This window comes from Opisthocomus hoazin, chromosome 8 (assembly GCF_030867145.1).
Source record: "Opisthocomus hoazin isolate bOpiHoa1 chromosome 8, bOpiHoa1.hap1, whole genome shotgun sequence".
Classification (NCBI taxonomy): Eukaryota; Metazoa; Chordata; class Aves; order Opisthocomiformes; family Opisthocomidae; genus Opisthocomus; species Opisthocomus hoazin.
The window spans coordinates 73,790,623-73,807,503 of record NC_134421.1 but is presented as its reverse complement, the minus strand read 5'-3'; the positions used below and the strand labels follow the sequence as shown (position 1 = coordinate 73,807,503).

The window sequence follows — 16,881 nt, the reverse complement described above, 5'->3', positions numbered from 1 at the left end:
GGCAGCATCGGACCCCCCCAGATCGGCTCGGCCGGGCTTAGCGAGGCCGATTAGGGGCTGAGCCCGGCTGAGCCCCCCCAGTAATCCCCCAGTAAGCCCCCAGTAATCCCCCAGTTTGCCCCAGCTCAGCCCCTGATCCCCGCTCAGCCGCTGAGCCGGGCCGGGTATATCAACGCGGGTGGGGGGGGGGGGACACGTGGAGACCACCGGAGCCCCCCAAGCCGGTCGCCATGTCGGGCGAGGAGGAGTTCTACCTCTTCAAGAACAGGTCCTCGGTGGGACCCTGGGACGGCCCCCAGTACCACATCGCCCCACCGTGGGCCTTCTACCTCCAGACGGCCTTCATGGGCTTCGTCTTCCTGGTGGGGACCCCCCTCAACGCCGTCGTCCTGGTGGTCACCGTCAAGTACAAGAAGCTGAGGCAACCCCTCAACTACATCTTGGTGAACATCTCCTTCAGCGGCTTCATCTGCTGCATCTTCAGCGTCTTCACCGTCTTCGTCTCCAGCTCGCAGGGTTACTTCGTCTTCGGCAAGCACATGTGCGCCTTGGAGGGCTTCGTGGGGGCCACCGGAGGTAGGTGGGGACCACCGCGGGGGTTGGGGTGACCACCGTGGTGTGGTGGGGCCATAGGTAGGGTTGAACACCATGGCTTGGTGGAGCTGGAGCTGTTGGGGTGACCACCATGGTCTGGTGGGGATGGAGGTAGTGTTGACCACCATGGTTTGGTGGAGCTGTAGGAGTTGGGGTGACCACCGTGGTGTGGTGGGGCCATAGGTAGGGTTGAACACCATGGCTTGGTGGAGCTGGAGCTGTTGGGGTGACCACCATGGTCTGGTGGGGATGGAGGTAGTGTTGACCACCATGGTTTGGTGGAGCTGTAGGAGTTGGGGTGACCATCGTGGTGTGGTGGGGCCATAGGTGGGGTTGACCACCATGGTTTGGTGGAGCTGGAGGCATTGGGTTGACCATCGTGGTTTGGTGGGGCAGTAGGTAGGGTTGACAATCATGGTTTGAGGAGGTTGTAGGAGTTGGGGTGACCACCATTGCTGGTGGGGCTGTAGTAGCTGGGGTGCCCACCATGGTTTAGTGGAGCAGCAAGAGTTGGGATGACCACCGTTGTCTGGTAGGGCTGGAGGTAGGGTTGACCACCATGGTTTGGTGGAGCTGGAGGAGTTGGGGTGACCACCGTGGTGTGGTGGGGCCACAGGTAGGGTTGACCACCATGGTTTGATGGGGCTGGAGGAGTTGGGGTGACCACCGTGGTGTGGTGGGGCCACAGGTAGAGGTGACCACCGTGGTTTGGTGGAGCTGTAGGAGTTGGGGTGACCACCGTGGTGTGGTGGGGCCATAGGTAGGGTTGACCACTACCGTCTGGTGGGGTGGTAGGCATTGGGGTGACCACCATGGTCTGGTGGGGCTGCAGCTGAGGTCACCACCATGCTATGGTGACCACCATGCTCTGGAGAGGTTGTAGGAGTCGGGGTGACCACCATGCTCCAGTGACCGTCATGGTTAGGTGGAGCTGTAGGAGTTGGAGTGACCACCATGGTCTGTTTGGGCTGTAATTGAGGTGACCACCATGCTCTGGTGACCATCATGGTTAGGTGGAGCTGTAGGAGTTGGGGAGACCACCATGATCTGTTGGGGTTGTAGTTGAGGTGACCACCATGCTCTGCTGGGGCTGTGGTTGAGCTCACCACCATGGTCTAGTGACCACCACGGTTAGGTGGAGCTGTAGGTGTTGGGGTGACCACCATGCTCTGGTGGGTCCGTAGTTGAGGTGACCACCATGGTCTGGTGATCACAATGCTCTGGTGAGGTTGTAGGAGTTGGGGAGACCACCACACTCTGGTGACCACCATGGTCAGGTGGAGCTGTAGGACTTGGGGTGACCACCATGCTCTGGTGACCACCATGATTAGGTAGAGTTGTAGGAGTTGGGGTTACCACCATGGTTAGGTGGAGCTGTAGGGGTTGGGGTGTCCACCATAGTTCATGGTGGGGCCGTAGGTAGGGTTGGCCACCGTGGTTTGGTGGAGCTATAGGCGTTGGGGTGACCACCATGCTCTGGTGGGTCTGTAGTAGAGCTCACCACCATGGTCTAGTGACCACCACGGTTAGGTGGAGCTGTAGGAGTTGGGGTGACCACCATGCTCTGGTGGGTCTGTAGTTGAGGTGACCACCATGGTCTGGTGATCACAATGCTCTGGTGAGGTTGTAGGAGTTGGGGAGACCACCACACTCTGGTGACCACCATGGTCAGGTGGAGCTGTAGGACTTGGGGTGACCACCATGCTCTGGTGACCACCATGGTCTGGTGACCACCATGATTAGGTAGAGTTGTAGGAGTTGGGGTTACCACCATGATTAGGTGGAGCTGTAGGAGTTGGGGTGTCCACCATAGTTCATGGTGGGGCGGTAGATAGGGTTGGCCACCGTGGTTTGGTGGAGCTATAGGCGTTGGGGTGACCACCATGCTCTGGTGGGTCTGTAGTTGAGCTCACCACCATGCTCTGGTGACCACCATGGTTAGGTGGAGCTGTAGGAGTTGGGGTGACCACCATGCTCTGCTGGGGCTGTAGTTGAGCTCACCACCATGGTCTAGTGACCACCATGGTTAGGTGGAGCTGTAGGAGCTGGGGTCACCACCACCCTCTGGTGACCACCATGGTTAGGTGAAGCTGTAGGAGTTGAGGTGCCCACCACGCTCTGGTGGGGCTGCAGTTGAGGTGCCCACAATGCTCTGGTGACCACCATGGTTAGGTGAAGCTGTAGGAGCTGGGGTGACCACCACGCTCTGTTGACCACCACGGTTAGGTGGAGCTGTAGGAGTTGAGGTGCCCACCACGCTCTGGTGGGGCTGCAGTTGAGGTGCCCACAATGCTCTGGTGACCACCACGGTTAGGTGGAGCTGTAGGAGCTGGGGTCACCACCATGCTCTGGTGACCACCACAGTTAGGTGGAGCTGTAGGAGTTGAGGTGCCCACCACGCTCTGGTGGGGCTGCAGTTGAGGTGCCCACCATGCTCTGGTGACCACCACGGTTAGGTGGAGCTGTAGGATTTGAGGTGCCCACCACGCTCTGGTAGGGCTGCAGTTGAGGTGCCCACCACGCTCTGGTGCCCACCACGCTCTGGTGAGGCTGCAGTTGAGGTGCCCACCACGCTCTGGTGCCCACCACGCTCTGGTGGGGCTGCAGTTGAGGTGCCCACCACGCTCTGGTGCCCACCACACTCTGGTGAGGCTGCAGTTGAGGTGCCCACCACGCTCTGGTGCCCACCACGCTCTGGTGGGGCTGCAGTTGAGGTGCCCACCACGCTCTGGTGCCCACCACGCTCTGGTGAGGCTGCAGTTGAGGTGCCCACCACGCTCTGGTGCCCACCACGCTCTGGTGGGGCTGCAGTTGAGGTGCCCACCACGCTCTGGTGCCCACCACGCTCTGGTGAGGCTGCAGTTGAGGTGCCCACCACGCTCTGGTGACAACCACGGTTAGGTGGAGCTGTAGGAGCTGGGGTGACCACCACCCTCTGGTGACCACCATGGTCAGGTGAAGCTGTAGGAGTTGAGGTGACCACCATGGCGTGTTGGGGCCATAGGTAGGGCTGACCACCATGGTTAGGTGGAGCTGTAGGAGCTGGGGTGCCCACCACCCTCTGGTGACCACCATGGTTAGGTGAAGCTGTAGGCGTTGGGGTGCCCACCACGCTCTGGTGGGGCTGCAGTTGAGGTGCCCACCATGCTCTGGTGACCACCACGGTTAGGTGGAGCTGTAGGAGCTGGGGTCACCACCATGCTCTGGTGACCACCACAGTTAGGTGGAGCTGTAGGAGTTGAGGTGCCCACCACGCTCTGGTGGGGCTGCAGTTGAGGTGCCCACCATGCTCTGGTGACCACCACGGTTAGGTGGAGCTGTAGGAGCTGGGGTCACCACCATGCTCTGGTGACCACCACGGTTAGGTGGAGCTGTAGGATTTGAGGTGCCCACCACGCTCTGGTGGGGCTGCAGTTGAAGTGCCCACAATGCTCTGGTGACCACCACGGTTAGGTGAAGCTGTAGGAGCTGGGGTCACCACCATGCTCTGGTGACCACCACAGTTAGGTGGAGCTGTAGGAGTTGAGGTGCCCACCACGCTCTGGTGGGGCTGCAGTTGAGGTGCCCACCATGCTCTGGTGACCACCACGGTTAGGTGGAGCTGTAGGAGCTGGGGTCACCACCATGCTCTGGTGACCACCACGGTTAGGTGGAGCTGTAGGATTTGAGGTGCCCACCACGCTCTGGTGGGGCTGCAGTTGAAGTGCCCACAATGCTCTGGTGACCACCACGGTTAGGTGAAGCTGTAGGAGCTGGGGTCACCACCATGCTCTGGTGACCACCACAGTTAGGTGGAGCTGTAGGAGTTGAGGTGCCCACCACGCTCTGGTGGGGCTGCAGTTGAAGTGCCCACAATGCTCTGGTGACCACCACGGTTAGGTGAAGCTGTAGGAGCTGGGGTCACCACCATGCTCTGGTGACCACCACGGTTAGGTGGAGCTGTAGGAGTTGAGGTGCCCACCACGCTCTGGTGAGGCTGCAGTTGAAGTGCCCACAATGCTCTGGTGCCCACCACGCTCTGGTGAGGCTGCAGTTGAGGTGCCCACCGTGGTTGGCGGTGGGGCCGTGGGTGGGCGGCGGGCTGAGGTCCCCGCGCTGTCCCCCCAGGGCTGGTGACGGGGTGGTCCTTGGCCTTCCTGGCCTTCGAGCGCTACATCGTCATCTGCAAACCCTTCGGCAACTTCCGCTTCAGCTCCCGCCACGCCCTGGGGGTGGTGGTGGCCACCTGGGCCATCGGCATCGGCGTCGCCGTGCCCCCCTTCTTCGGCTGGAGCAGGTGGGGGGCGGCGGGGGGCCGAGGGGCGACGCGGGGTGGCGTGGGGTGGCACGGGGTGACATCGGGGTGGCATGGGGTGATGGGGGGTGACACAGGAGTGACATGAGGTGACACAGGGGTGACACAGGGTGACACGGGGTGACATCGGGGTGGCATGGGGTGATGGGAGGTGGCACAGGGTGACAAGGGGTGACAAGGGGGGGCGGCGTGGGGTGATGGGGTGACATGAGGTGACACAGGGGTGACACAGGGGTGACACAGGGTGACACGGGGTGACATCGGAGTGTCATGGGGTGACATGGGGTGACGTCGTGGTGACACGGGGGTGACATGGGGTGACACGAGGTGACATCGGGGTGACATGGGGTGACATGGGGTGATGGGGGGTGACTCAGGAGTGACATGGGGTGACACGGGGTGACATGGGTGACAAGGGGTGACACAGGGTGACAAGGGGTGACAAGGGGGGCGGCGTGGGGTGATGGGGGGTGACGAGGTGACACAGGGGTGACACAGGGTGACACGGGGTGACATCGGAGTGGCATGGGGTGACATGGGGTGATGGGGGGTGGCACAGGGGTGACACGGGTTGACATCGGGGTGACACAGGAGTGACACGGGGGTGACATGGGGTGACAAGGGGTGACATGGGGGGTGGCGTGGGGTGATGGGGGTGACATGAGGTGACACAGGGTGACACGGGATGACACGGGTTGACATCGGAGTGGCATGGGGTGACATGGGGTGATGGGGGGTGACACAGGAGTGACACGGGGGTGACACAGGGTGACATGGGTGACAAGGGGTGACCCGGGTGACAAGGGGTGACACGGGGGTGGCGTGGGGTGATGGGGTGACATGAGGTGACACAGGGGTGACACAGGGTGACACGGGGTGACATGGGGTGATGGGGGGTGGCACAGGGGTGACACGGGTTGACATCGGGGTGACACAAGAGTGACACGGGGGTGACATGGGGTGATGGGGGGTGACACGGGGTGACAAGGGGTGACATGGGGGGTGGCGTGGGGTGATGGGGGTGACATGAGGTGACACAGGGGTGACACAGGGTGACACGGGGTGACATCGGAGTGACATGGGGTGACATGGGGTGATGGGGGGTGACACAGGAGTGACACGGGTTGACATCGGGGTGACACAGGAGTGACACGGGGGTGACATGGGGTGATGGGGGGTGACACAGGAGTGACATGGGGTGACACAGGGTGACATGGGTGACAAGGGGTGACCCGGGTGACAAGGGGTGACATGGGGGTGGCGTGGGGTGATGGGGTGACATGAGGTGACACAGGGGTGACACAGGGTGACACGGGGTGACATCGGAGTGACATGGGGTGACATGGGGTGATGGGGGGTGGCACAGGAGTGACATGGGGTGACACAGGGTGACACGGGTGACACGGGGTGATGCGGGTGGCACAGGGGTGACATTGGGGTGACATCGGGGTGACACAGGAGTGACACAGGGTGACACAGGGTGACAAGGGGTGACAAGGGGTGACAAGGGGTGACATGGGGTGATGGGGGTGGTACGAGGTGACATGGGGTGACATCGGAGTGACACGGGGTGACATGGGGTGACAAGAGGTGACAAGAGGTGACATGGGGGTGGCGTGGGGTGATGGGGGTGACATGGGGGTGGCGTGGGGTGATGGGGGTGACATGGGGTGACACAGGGTGACACGGGGTGACACGGGGTGACATTGGAGTGGCATGGGGTGACATGGGGTGATGGGGGGTGGTACGGGGTGACATGGGGTGACATCGGGGTGACACGGGGGTGACACGGGGTGATGGGGGTGGCACAGGGGTGACATGGGGTTGACAAGGTGTGACACAGGGTGACACGGGGGTGACACAGAGGTGACATGAGAGTGACATGGGGTGACATGGGGGTGACTGACACGGGGTGACACAGGGTGACACAAGGGGTGACAGAGGGGTGATGTGGGGGTGACACAGGGATGACATGGGGTGACACAGGGGTGTCATGGGGTTACACAGGGGTGACATAGGGGTGACATGGGGTGATGTGGGGGTGACACAGGGGTGACACAGGGTGACATAGGGTGACACAGGGGTGACACGGGGTGACACAGGATGACACAGGGTGATGGGGGGGTGGCTTGGGGTGCAGAGCAGCCCAGCAGTGCCATTGGGTGACGTGGGGTGACACGGGGTGACACAGGGTGACATAGGGGTGACATGGGGGTGACACGGGGTGGCATGGGGTGACATGGGGATGCCATAGGGTGACAAGTGGTGACACAGGGGTGACACGGGGTGTGGAGCAGCCTGGCAGTGGCATGGGGGTGACAGAGGGGTGCCATGGGGTGACAAGGCATGACATGGGGTGATGCAGGGTGACGTAGGGGTGACACAGGGTAACACAGGGGTGACACGGGGTGCCATGAGGGTGACATGGGGTGTCATGGGGTGACACGGGGTGACACAGGGTGCCATGGGGGTGACCCGAGGTGCCGTGGGGGTGACGTGAGGTGACACAAGGTGCCATGGGGGTGACCCGGGGTGCTGTGGCTGTGCCGTGGGGTGCCATGGGGGTGACGTGGGGTGACACAGGGTGCCATGGGGGTGACCCGGGGTGACCCGGGGTGCCATGGGGGCGGATGTGGGGTGACACAGGGTGCCATGGGGACGGACGTGGGGTGACACAGGGTGCCATGGGGGTACCGTGGGGTGACACAGGGTGCCATGGGGGTGCTGCGGGGTGACGCGGGGTGCCATGGGGGTGACGTGGGGTGACACAGGGTGCCATGGGGGTGATGGGTGACACAGGGTGCCATGGGGACGGACGTGGGGTGACACAGGGTGCCATGGGGTGACACAGGGTGCCATGGGGGTGATGGGTGACACAGGGAGACCCGGGGTGCCATGGGGGTGACCCGGGGTGCCATGGGGGTACCGTGGGGTGACCCGGGGTGCCATGGGGGTACCGTGGGGTGACACAGGGTGCCATGGGGGTACCGTGGGGTGACACAGGGTGCCATGGGGGTGATGGGTCACACAGGGTGCCATGTGGGTGCCGCGGGGTGACCCGGGGTGCCATGGGGGTGGACGTGGGGTGACCCAGGGTGACCCGGGGTGCCATGGGGGGGGACGCGGGGTGCCATGGGGGTGACGTGGGGTGACACAGGGTGCCATGGGGTGACCCAGGGTGCCATGGGGGTGATGGGTGACACAGGGTGCCATGGGGGTACCGTGGGGGTGACCCGGGGTGCCATGGGGGTACTGTGGGGTGACACAGGGTGCCATGGGGTGACCCGGGGTGACCCGGGGGTGATGGGTGACACAGGGTGCCATGGGGTGACCCAGGGTGCCACGGGGGTGATGGGTGACACAGGGTGCCATGGGGGTGATGGGTGACACAGGGTGCCATGGGGTGACCCAGGGTGCCATGGGGGTGATGGGTGACACAGGGTGCCATGGGGGGTGCCGCGGGGTGACCCAGGGTGCCATGGGGGTGCCATGGGGTGAGGTGCCATGGGGGTACCCTGAGGTGACACAGGGTGCCATGGGGGTGACCCAGGGTGCCATGGGGTGCCATGGGGTGACCCGGGGCGCCCCGCGGGGGTGTGACGCAGGTACGTGCCCGAGGGGCTGCAGTGCTCCTGCGGGCCGGACTGGTACACGGTGGGCACCAAGTACCGCAGCGAGTACTACACCTGGTTCCTCTTCATCTTCTGCTTCATCGTCCCCCTCTCCCTCATCATCTTCTCCTACTCCCAGCTGCTCAGCGCCCTGCGCGCCGTGAGTCCGGCCCGCCCCCAGCCGCGGGGGAGGACGGAGGGATGGAGGGATGGGGGGAGGGTGGGATGGAGGGATGGAGGGTGGGAGGGTGGTGGGATGGAGGGATGGAGGTGGGATGGAGGGATGGGGCGATGGAGGGATGGAGGGATGGAGGGATGGAGGGAGGGTGGTGGGATGGAGCGATGGGGCGATGGAGGGATGGAGGGATGGAGGAATGGAGGTGGGATGGAGGGAGGGTGGTGGGATGGAGGGATGGGGGGATGGAGGGATGGAAGGATGGAGGGTGGGAGGGTGGTGGGATGGAGGGATGGAGGTGGGATGGAGGGATGGGGCGATGGAGGGATGGAGGGATGGAGGGATGGAGGGAGGGTGGTGGGATGGAGGGATGGGGGGATGGAGGGATGGAGGGATGGAGGGATGGAGGTGGGATGGAGGGATGGGGCGATGGAGGGATGGAGGGATGGAGGTGGGATGGAGGGAGGGTGGTGGGATGGAGGGATGGGGGGATGGAGGGATGGAGGGATGGAGGAATGGAGGTGGGATGGAGGGAGGGTGGTGGGATGGAGGGATGGGGGGATGGAGGGATGGAAGGATGGAGGGTGGGAGGGTGGTGGGATGGAGGGATGGAGGTGGGATGGAGGGATGGGGCAATGGAGGGATGGAGGGATGGAGGGATGGAGGGAGGGTGGTGGGATGGAGGGATGGGGGGATGGAGGGATGGAGGGATGGAGGGATGGAGGTGGGATGGAGGGATGGGGCGATGGAGGGATGGAGGGATGGAGGTGGGATGGAGGGAGGGTGGTGGGATGGAGGGATGGGGGGATGGAGGGATGGAGGGATGGAGGAATGGAGGTGGGATGGAGGGAGGGTGGTGGGATGGAGGGATGGGGGGATGGAGGGATGGAAGGATGGAGGGTGGGAGGGTGGTGGGATGGAGGGATGGAGGTGGGATGGAGGGATGGGGCAATGGAGGGATGGAGGGATGGAGGGATGGAGGGAGGGTGGTGGGATGGAGGGATGGGGGGATGGAGGGATGGAGGGATGGAGGGATGGAGGTGGGATGGAGGGAGGGTGGTGGGATGGAGGGATGGGGGGATGGAGGGATGGAGGGATGGAGGAATGGAGGTGGGATGGAGGGAGGGTGGTGGGATGGAGGGATGGGGGGATGGAGGGATGGAAGGATGGAGGGTGGGAGGGTGGTGGGATGGAGGGATGGAGGTGGGATGGAGGGATGGGGCAATGGAGGGATGGAGGGATGGAGGGATGGAGGGAGGGTGGTGGGATGGAGGGATGAAGGGATGGAGGTGGGATGGAGGGATGGGGCGATGGAGGGATGGGGGGATGGAGGGATGGAGGGATGGAGGTGGGATGGAGGGAGGGTGGTGGGATGGAGGGATGGAGGTGGGATGGAGGGAGGGTGGTGGGATGGAGGGATGGAGGGAGGGTGGGATAGAGGGATGGTGGGATAGAGGGATGGAGGGATGGAGGGAGGAGAGAGGGAGGGGTGGAAGGTGGGGAGGATGGAGGGACAGAGGGATGGAGAGATGGAGGGATGGAGGCATGGAGGGACAGAGGGAGGACGGATGGTGGGATGGAGCGATAAAGGGATGGAGGGAAGAGGGATGGAAGGACAGAGAGATGGAGGGATGGAACATTGGAGGGATGGAGCAATGGAGAGATGGAGGGAGGATGGTGGGATGGAGGGATGGTGGGATGAAGGGACAGAGGGATGATGGGATGGAGCGATAGAGGGATGGAGGGAAGAGGGATTGAAGGACAGAGCGATGGAGGGATGGAACATTGGAGGGATGGAGCGATGGAGCGATGGAGGGAGGATGGTGGGATGGAGGGAAGAGGGATGGTGGGATGGAAGAATGGAGGATTTGAAGGAAGGAGTGATGGAGGGATGGATGGAAGGAAGGAAGGAAGGATGGAGGGTGGGCAAGGCGGAGAGAAGGAGGGCAGGAGGGTAAAAGGAATGGAGACAAGGAGGGATGGAGGGATGGAGAGATGATGGGATGGTGAGATGGAGGGATGGAGAGATGGTGGGACAGAGAGATGGTGGGATGGTGAGATGGAGGGATGGAGGAGGGACGGAGGGTGGTGAGATGGAGGGATGGAAGAATGGATGATTTGAAGGAAGGAGGGATGGAGGAATGGAGGGAAGGAAGGAAGGATGAAGGGTGGGCAAGATGGAGAAAAGGAGGGCAGGAGGGTAAAAGGAATGGAGAGAAGGAGGCATGAAGGGATGGAGGAATGGAGGGAAGAGGGATGAAACAATGGAGGATTTGAAGGAAGGAGGGATGGAGGGATGGAGGATGAGCAAGATGGAGAGAAGGAGGGAAGGAGAGTAAAAGAATGGAGGAAAGGAGATATGGAGGGATGGATTGTTGGAGGGATGGAGGGGTGGAGCAATGGAGGGATGGAGCAATGGAGCGATGGAGGGACGGAGCGATGGTGGGACGGAGGGATGGAGGGATGGCAGGACAGAACATTGGAGGGATGGAGAGATGGAAGGATGGAGAGGTGGAAGGATGCAGGGAAGAGGGACGGAGGGATGGTGGGATGAAGGAATGGAGGGATGGCTGGAGGGCTGGAGGGAAGAAGGGCTGGCAGGGTGGAGAGTAGGAGGGCAGGAGGGATGGAGACACGGAGAGATGGAGAGATGGAGAATTGGAGGGATGGTTGGAGGGTGGTAGAATGGAGAGATGGAGGGATGGAACATTGGAGGGATGGAGAGATGGATGGAAGGAGGGATGGCAGGATGGAGGAAGGATGGAGGGTGGGCAAGATGGAGAGAAGGAGGGCAGGAGGGTAAAAGGAATGGAAGGAAGGAGAGATGGAGGAATGGAGAGAAGGAGAGATGGAGCAATGGAAGAAAGTAACATTGGAGGGATGGAGCGATGGAGTGATGGAGCGATGGAGTGATGGAGTGATGGAGTGATGGAGGGATGGAGTGATGGAGGGATGGAGTGAAGGAACATTGGAGGGATGGAGGGACGGAGGGATGGAGGGAAGGAACATTGGAGGGATGGAGGGATGAAAGGATGAAGGGATGGAAGGATGGAGGGATGGAGGAAAGGAACATTGGAGGGATGGAGAGATGGAGGGATGAAGGGATGGAGGGATGGAGGGAAGGGACATTGGAGAGATGGAGGGATGAAGGGATGAAGGGATGGAAGGAAGGAACATTGGAGGGATGAAGAGATGGAGGGATGAAGGGATGAAGGGATGGAAGGATGGAGGGATGGAGGGATGGAGAGATGGAGGGATGAAGGAACGGAGGGATGGAGGGAAGGAACATTGGAGAGATGGAGGGATGAAGGGATGAAGGGATGGAAGGATGGAGGGATGGAGGGATGGAGGGAAGGAACATTGGAGGGATGGAGGGAAGGAACATTGGAGGGATGGAGGGATGGAGTGATGGAGGGGTGGAGATATGGAGGGATGGAGTGATGGCAGGACAGAACATTGGAGGGATGAAGGGATGGAAGGATGGAGGGAAGGAACACTGGAGGGACGGCGCGACGGCGTGCCGGCGCTGAGCGTGGTGCGGGCGCAGGTGGCCGCGCAGCAGCAGGAGTCGGCCACGACGCAGAAGGCGGAGCGGGAGGTCTCCCGCATGGTGGTGGTGATGGTGGGCTCCTTCTGCCTCTGCTACGTGCCCTACGCCGCCCTGGCCATGTACATGGTCAACAACCGCAACCACGGCCTGGACCTGCGCCTGGTCACCATCCCTGCCTTCTTCTCCAAGAGCGCCTGCGTCTACAACCCCATCATCTACTGCTTCATGAACAAACAGGTGCCCCCGGGACGCCCCGCGACAGCCGGGTGACGGGGACACCCCGGGACAGGGAGACCCAGGGACAGACGGGTGATGGGGACACCCAGAAAATGGGGACACCCAAGGTCAGCTGGAAAATGGGGATACCCCAGGACAGGGAGACCCAGGGACAGATGGGTGATAGGGACACCCAGAGACACCAGGAAAATGGGGACACCCCGGGACAGGGAGACCCAGGGACAGATGGGTGATGGGGACACCCAGAGACACCAGGAAAATGGGGACACCCCGGGACAGGGAGACCCAGGGACAGATGGGTGATGGGGACACCCAGAGACACCAGGAAAATGGGGACACCCTGGGACAGGGAGACCCAGGGACAGATGGGTGATAGGGACACCCAGAGACACCAGGAAAATGGGGACACCCTGGGACAGGGAGACCCAGGGACAGACGGGTGATGGGGACACCCAGAAAATGGGGACACCCAGGGACAGCTGGGTGATGGGGACACCCAAGGTCAGCTGGAAAATGGGGACACCCCAGGACAGGGAGACCCAGGGACAGCCGGGTGACGGGGACACCCTGGGACAGGGAGGCCCAGGGACAGATGGGTGATGGGGACACCCAGAACATGGGGACACCCCGGGACAGCCGGGTGGCAGGGACACCCAGGTGACAAGGAGACCCAGGGACACATGGATGATGGGGACACCCAGGGACACCCAGAAAATGGGGACACCCAGGTGACAGGGAGACCCAGGGACACATGGATGATGGGGACACCCAGGGACACCCGGAAAATAGGGACACCCAGGAGACAGGGAGACCCAGGGACAGCCGGGTGGCAGGGACACCCAGGTGACAAGGAGACCCAGGGACACATGGATGATGGGGACACCCAGGGGCACCCAGAAAATGGGGACACCCAGGTGACAGGGAGACCCAGGGACACATGGATGATGGGGACACCCAGGGGCACCCAGAAAATGGGGACACTCTGGGACAGCTGGGTGACAAGGACACCCAGGGACAAGGAGACCCAGGGACAGCTGGGTGATGGGGACACCCCGGGACACACAGATGGTGGGGACACCCAGGGAAACCTGGAACATGGGGACACCCAGATGATGGGGACACCCAGGGACACCCAGGCAACGGGACACCTGGGGACACGCAGGGAGGCCGAGGCGATGGGGACACCCTGAGGTGCCCAAGGACACCTGGGGATGTTTGAGGACCAGTGCCATCCAGGGACACTGGGGACATCCCAGGTGCCCAAGGATATCTGGAGACTGGGGACATCCCAAGGACACTGGGGACATTCTGGAGACACCCAGGTGATGGGGACACCCCGGGTACCCAAGGACATCTGGGGACACCTGGGGACATCCCAAGGACACTGGGGACATCCTGGGTGCCCAAGAACATCTGTGGACACCTGGGGACATCCCAAGGACACTGGAGACATCCTGGGGACACCCTGGGTGCCCATCGACATCTGGGGACGCCTGGGGACACTTGAGGACCGGTGCCATCCAGGGACACTGGGGACATCCCAGGGACATCTGGGGACATCCTGGGGACACCTGAGGTACCCAAAGACACTTGGGGACACTTGAGGACCGGTGGCATCCAGAAACACTGGGGACATCCCAAGGACACTGGGGACATCCTGGGGACACCCGGGTGCCCAAGGACATTTGGGGACACCTGGGGACACTTGAGGACCAGTGCCATCCAGGGACACTGGGGACATCTCAGGGACATCTGGGGACACTTGAGGACCAGTGCCATCCAGGAACACTGGGGACATTCCAGGGATACTGGGGACATCCTGGGGACACCCCAGGTGCCCAAAGACACTTGGGGAGACTTGAGGACCGGTGGCATCTAGGGACGCTGGGGACATCCCGGGGACACCCGGGTGAAGGGGACACCCTGGGTGCCCATAGACATCTGAGGACACCTGGGGACACTTGAGGACCGGTGCCATCCAGGGACATCCCAGGGACATCCCAGGGACATCCAGGCGATGGGGACACTCCGGGTGCCCAAGGACATCTGGGGACTGGGGACATTTCAGGGACACTGGGGACATCCCAAGGACGCTGGGGACATCCTGGGGACACCCCGGGTGTCCAAGGACACCTAGGGACACCTGAGGACCAGTGCCATCCAGGGACATCCTGGGGACACTGGGGCCATCCTGGGGACACCTCAGGTGATGGAGACACCATGGGTGCCCAAAGACAGCGGGGGACACCTGAGGACACTTGAGGACCGGTGCCATCCAGGGACACTGGGGACATCCCAAGGACACTGGGGACATCCTGGGACCACCTCGAGTGATGGGGACACTCCGGGTGCCCAAAGACATCTGGGGACACCTGATGACACTTGATGACTGGTGCCATCCAGGAACACTGGGGACATTCCAGGGATACTGGGGACATCCTGGGGACACCTCGGGACACTGGGGACATCCTCAGGACACCTGGGTGATGGGGACACCCTGGGTGCCCAAGGACAGCGGGGGACACTTGACGACCGGTGGCATCTAGGGACACTGGGGACATCCCGGGGACACCCCCGGTGCCCAAGGACACCCAGGGACACCTGGGGACACTTGAGGACCAGTGCCATCCAGGAACACTGGGGACATCCTGGGGACATCCCAGGGACACCTTGGGTGCCCAAAGACACCTGGGGACACCTGGGGACACTTGAGGACCAGTGGCACCTAGGGATGCTGGGGACATCCTGGGGACATCCCAGGAACACCTTGGGTGCCCAAGGACACCTGGGGACACTTGAGGACCAGTGCCATGGAGGTACATCCCAGGGACAATGGGGACATCCTGGGGACACCCTGGGTGCCCAATGACATCTGGGGACACCTGGGGACACTTGAGGACCAGTGGCACCTAGGGACGCTGGGGACATCCTGGGGACATCCCAGGAACACCTTGGGTGCCCAAGGACATCTGGGGACACTTGAGGACCAGTGCCGTGGAGGTACATCCCAGGAACAATGAGGACATCCTGGGGACACCCTGGGTGCCCAATGACATCTGGGGACACCTGGGGACACTTGAGGACCAGTGGCACCTAGGGATGCTGGGGACATCCTGGGGACATCCCAGGAACACCTTGGGTGCCCAAGGACATCTGGGGACACTTGAGGACCAGTGCCGTGGAGGTACATCCCAGGGACAATGAGGACATCCTGGGGACACCCTGGGTGCCCAACGACACCTGGGGACACTTGAGGACCAGTGGCATCTAGGGACGCTGGGGACATCCTGGGGACATCCCAGGAACACCTTGGGTGCCCAAGGACACCTGGGGACACTTGAGGACCAGTGCCATCCAGGTACATCCCAGGGACAATGGGGACATCCCGGGGACACCCTGGGTGCCCAACGACACCTGGGGACACTTGAGGACCAGTGGCATCTAGGGACACTGGGGACATCTGGGGACATCCCAGGGACACCTTGGGTGCCCAAGGACACCTGGGGACACTTGAGGAGCGGGGTCACCTGGGGACGCCCATGGACTGGAGACACCCGGTGCCACCTCCGGGGTTGGGGACACCACGCCGGGGGTGTGACGGGGCGAGGGGTGACGCGGGGTGACATCGGGGGGACCCCCCGCAGCTGACCCCCGCCCCCGGCCCCCCCAGTTCCGCGCCTGCATCCTGGAGACGGCCTGCGGGAAGCCCATGGCCGACGACTCGGAAGTCTCCAGCTCGGCGCAGAGGACCGAGGTCTCCTCCGTCTCCTCCAGCCAGGTCAGCCCCAGCTGAGGAACCCCCCCGCCGCCCCCCCGCTATGGGGCCGGCCCCGCTATGGGGCCGGGGCCAGCCCCACGGCCAGCCTAGGATGGAATAAAACCCCCCCCCATCGCTGTCTGAACGCAACGCCGAGCCCCTCCGCGGTGGGGATGGGGGTCCTGGGGGAGGGTGGGGGGCTTGGGTCCACGGTGGGGATGGGGGTCCTGGCAGGGTGTGGGGCTCAGCCCCACGGCGATGCCGCTGCGGGGACCTGAGTGGGACATGCAAGCGGTGGTGGGGTGCTGGGAAGTCTCCGTCTGTGGGGCTGAGACCCCCGTCCGTGGGGCTGGAGCACGTCTGTGGGGCTGGGGTGGGGCTGAGCCCCCCGTCTGTGGGGCTGGGTCCTATCCATGGGGCTGAGACTCCCTGGCCATGGGGCTGGGGCCCACGCGTGGGGCTGAGACCCCCATCCGTGGGGCTGAGACCCCCATCCGTGGGGCTGGGGTGGGGCTGAGCCCCCCATCCGTGGGGCTGGGTCCTATCCATGGGGCTGAGCCCCCCGGCCAGGGGGCTGTATCCCATCCGTGGGGCTGAGACCCCCATCCGTGGGGCTGGATCCCAGCTGTGGGGCTGGGGAGGGTCTGAGCCCCCATCTATGGG

At 62.8% G+C, this 16,881-nt stretch overlaps 1 protein-coding gene across 1 annotated transcript; it reads left to right on the top strand.

The window, feature by feature from the left end:
- The first annotated feature begins 230 nt into the window (after positions 1 to 230).
- OPN1SW (opsin 1, short wave sensitive) lies at positions 231 to 16,254 on the top strand. Its single transcript, XM_075427996.1, has 5 exons — positions 231 to 576; positions 4,702 to 4,870; positions 8,494 to 8,659; positions 12,222 to 12,461; positions 16,132 to 16,254. Exons 1-5 carry the CDS (start codon positions 231 to 233, stop codon positions 16,252 to 16,254), a joined length of 1,044 nt encoding a protein of 347 aa, XP_075284111.1.
- Positions 16,255 to 16,881: the final 627 nt, after the last annotated feature.

Excerpts from the sequence above, each read along its gene's own strand:
- OPN1SW (XM_075427996.1), top strand. The coding sequence starts at position 231 with ATGTCGGGCGAGGAGGAGTTCTACCTCTTCAAGAACAGGTCCTCGGTG. Across the intron at positions 577-4,701 it reads CTTCGTGGGGGCCACCGGAG|GGCTGGTGACGGGGTGGTCC; the intron begins GTAGGTGGGGAC and ends CTGTCCCCCCAG. Across the intron at positions 12,462-16,131 it reads ACTGCTTCATGAACAAACAG|TTCCGCGCCTGCATCCTGGA; the intron begins GTGCCCCCGGGA and ends CGGCCCCCCCAG.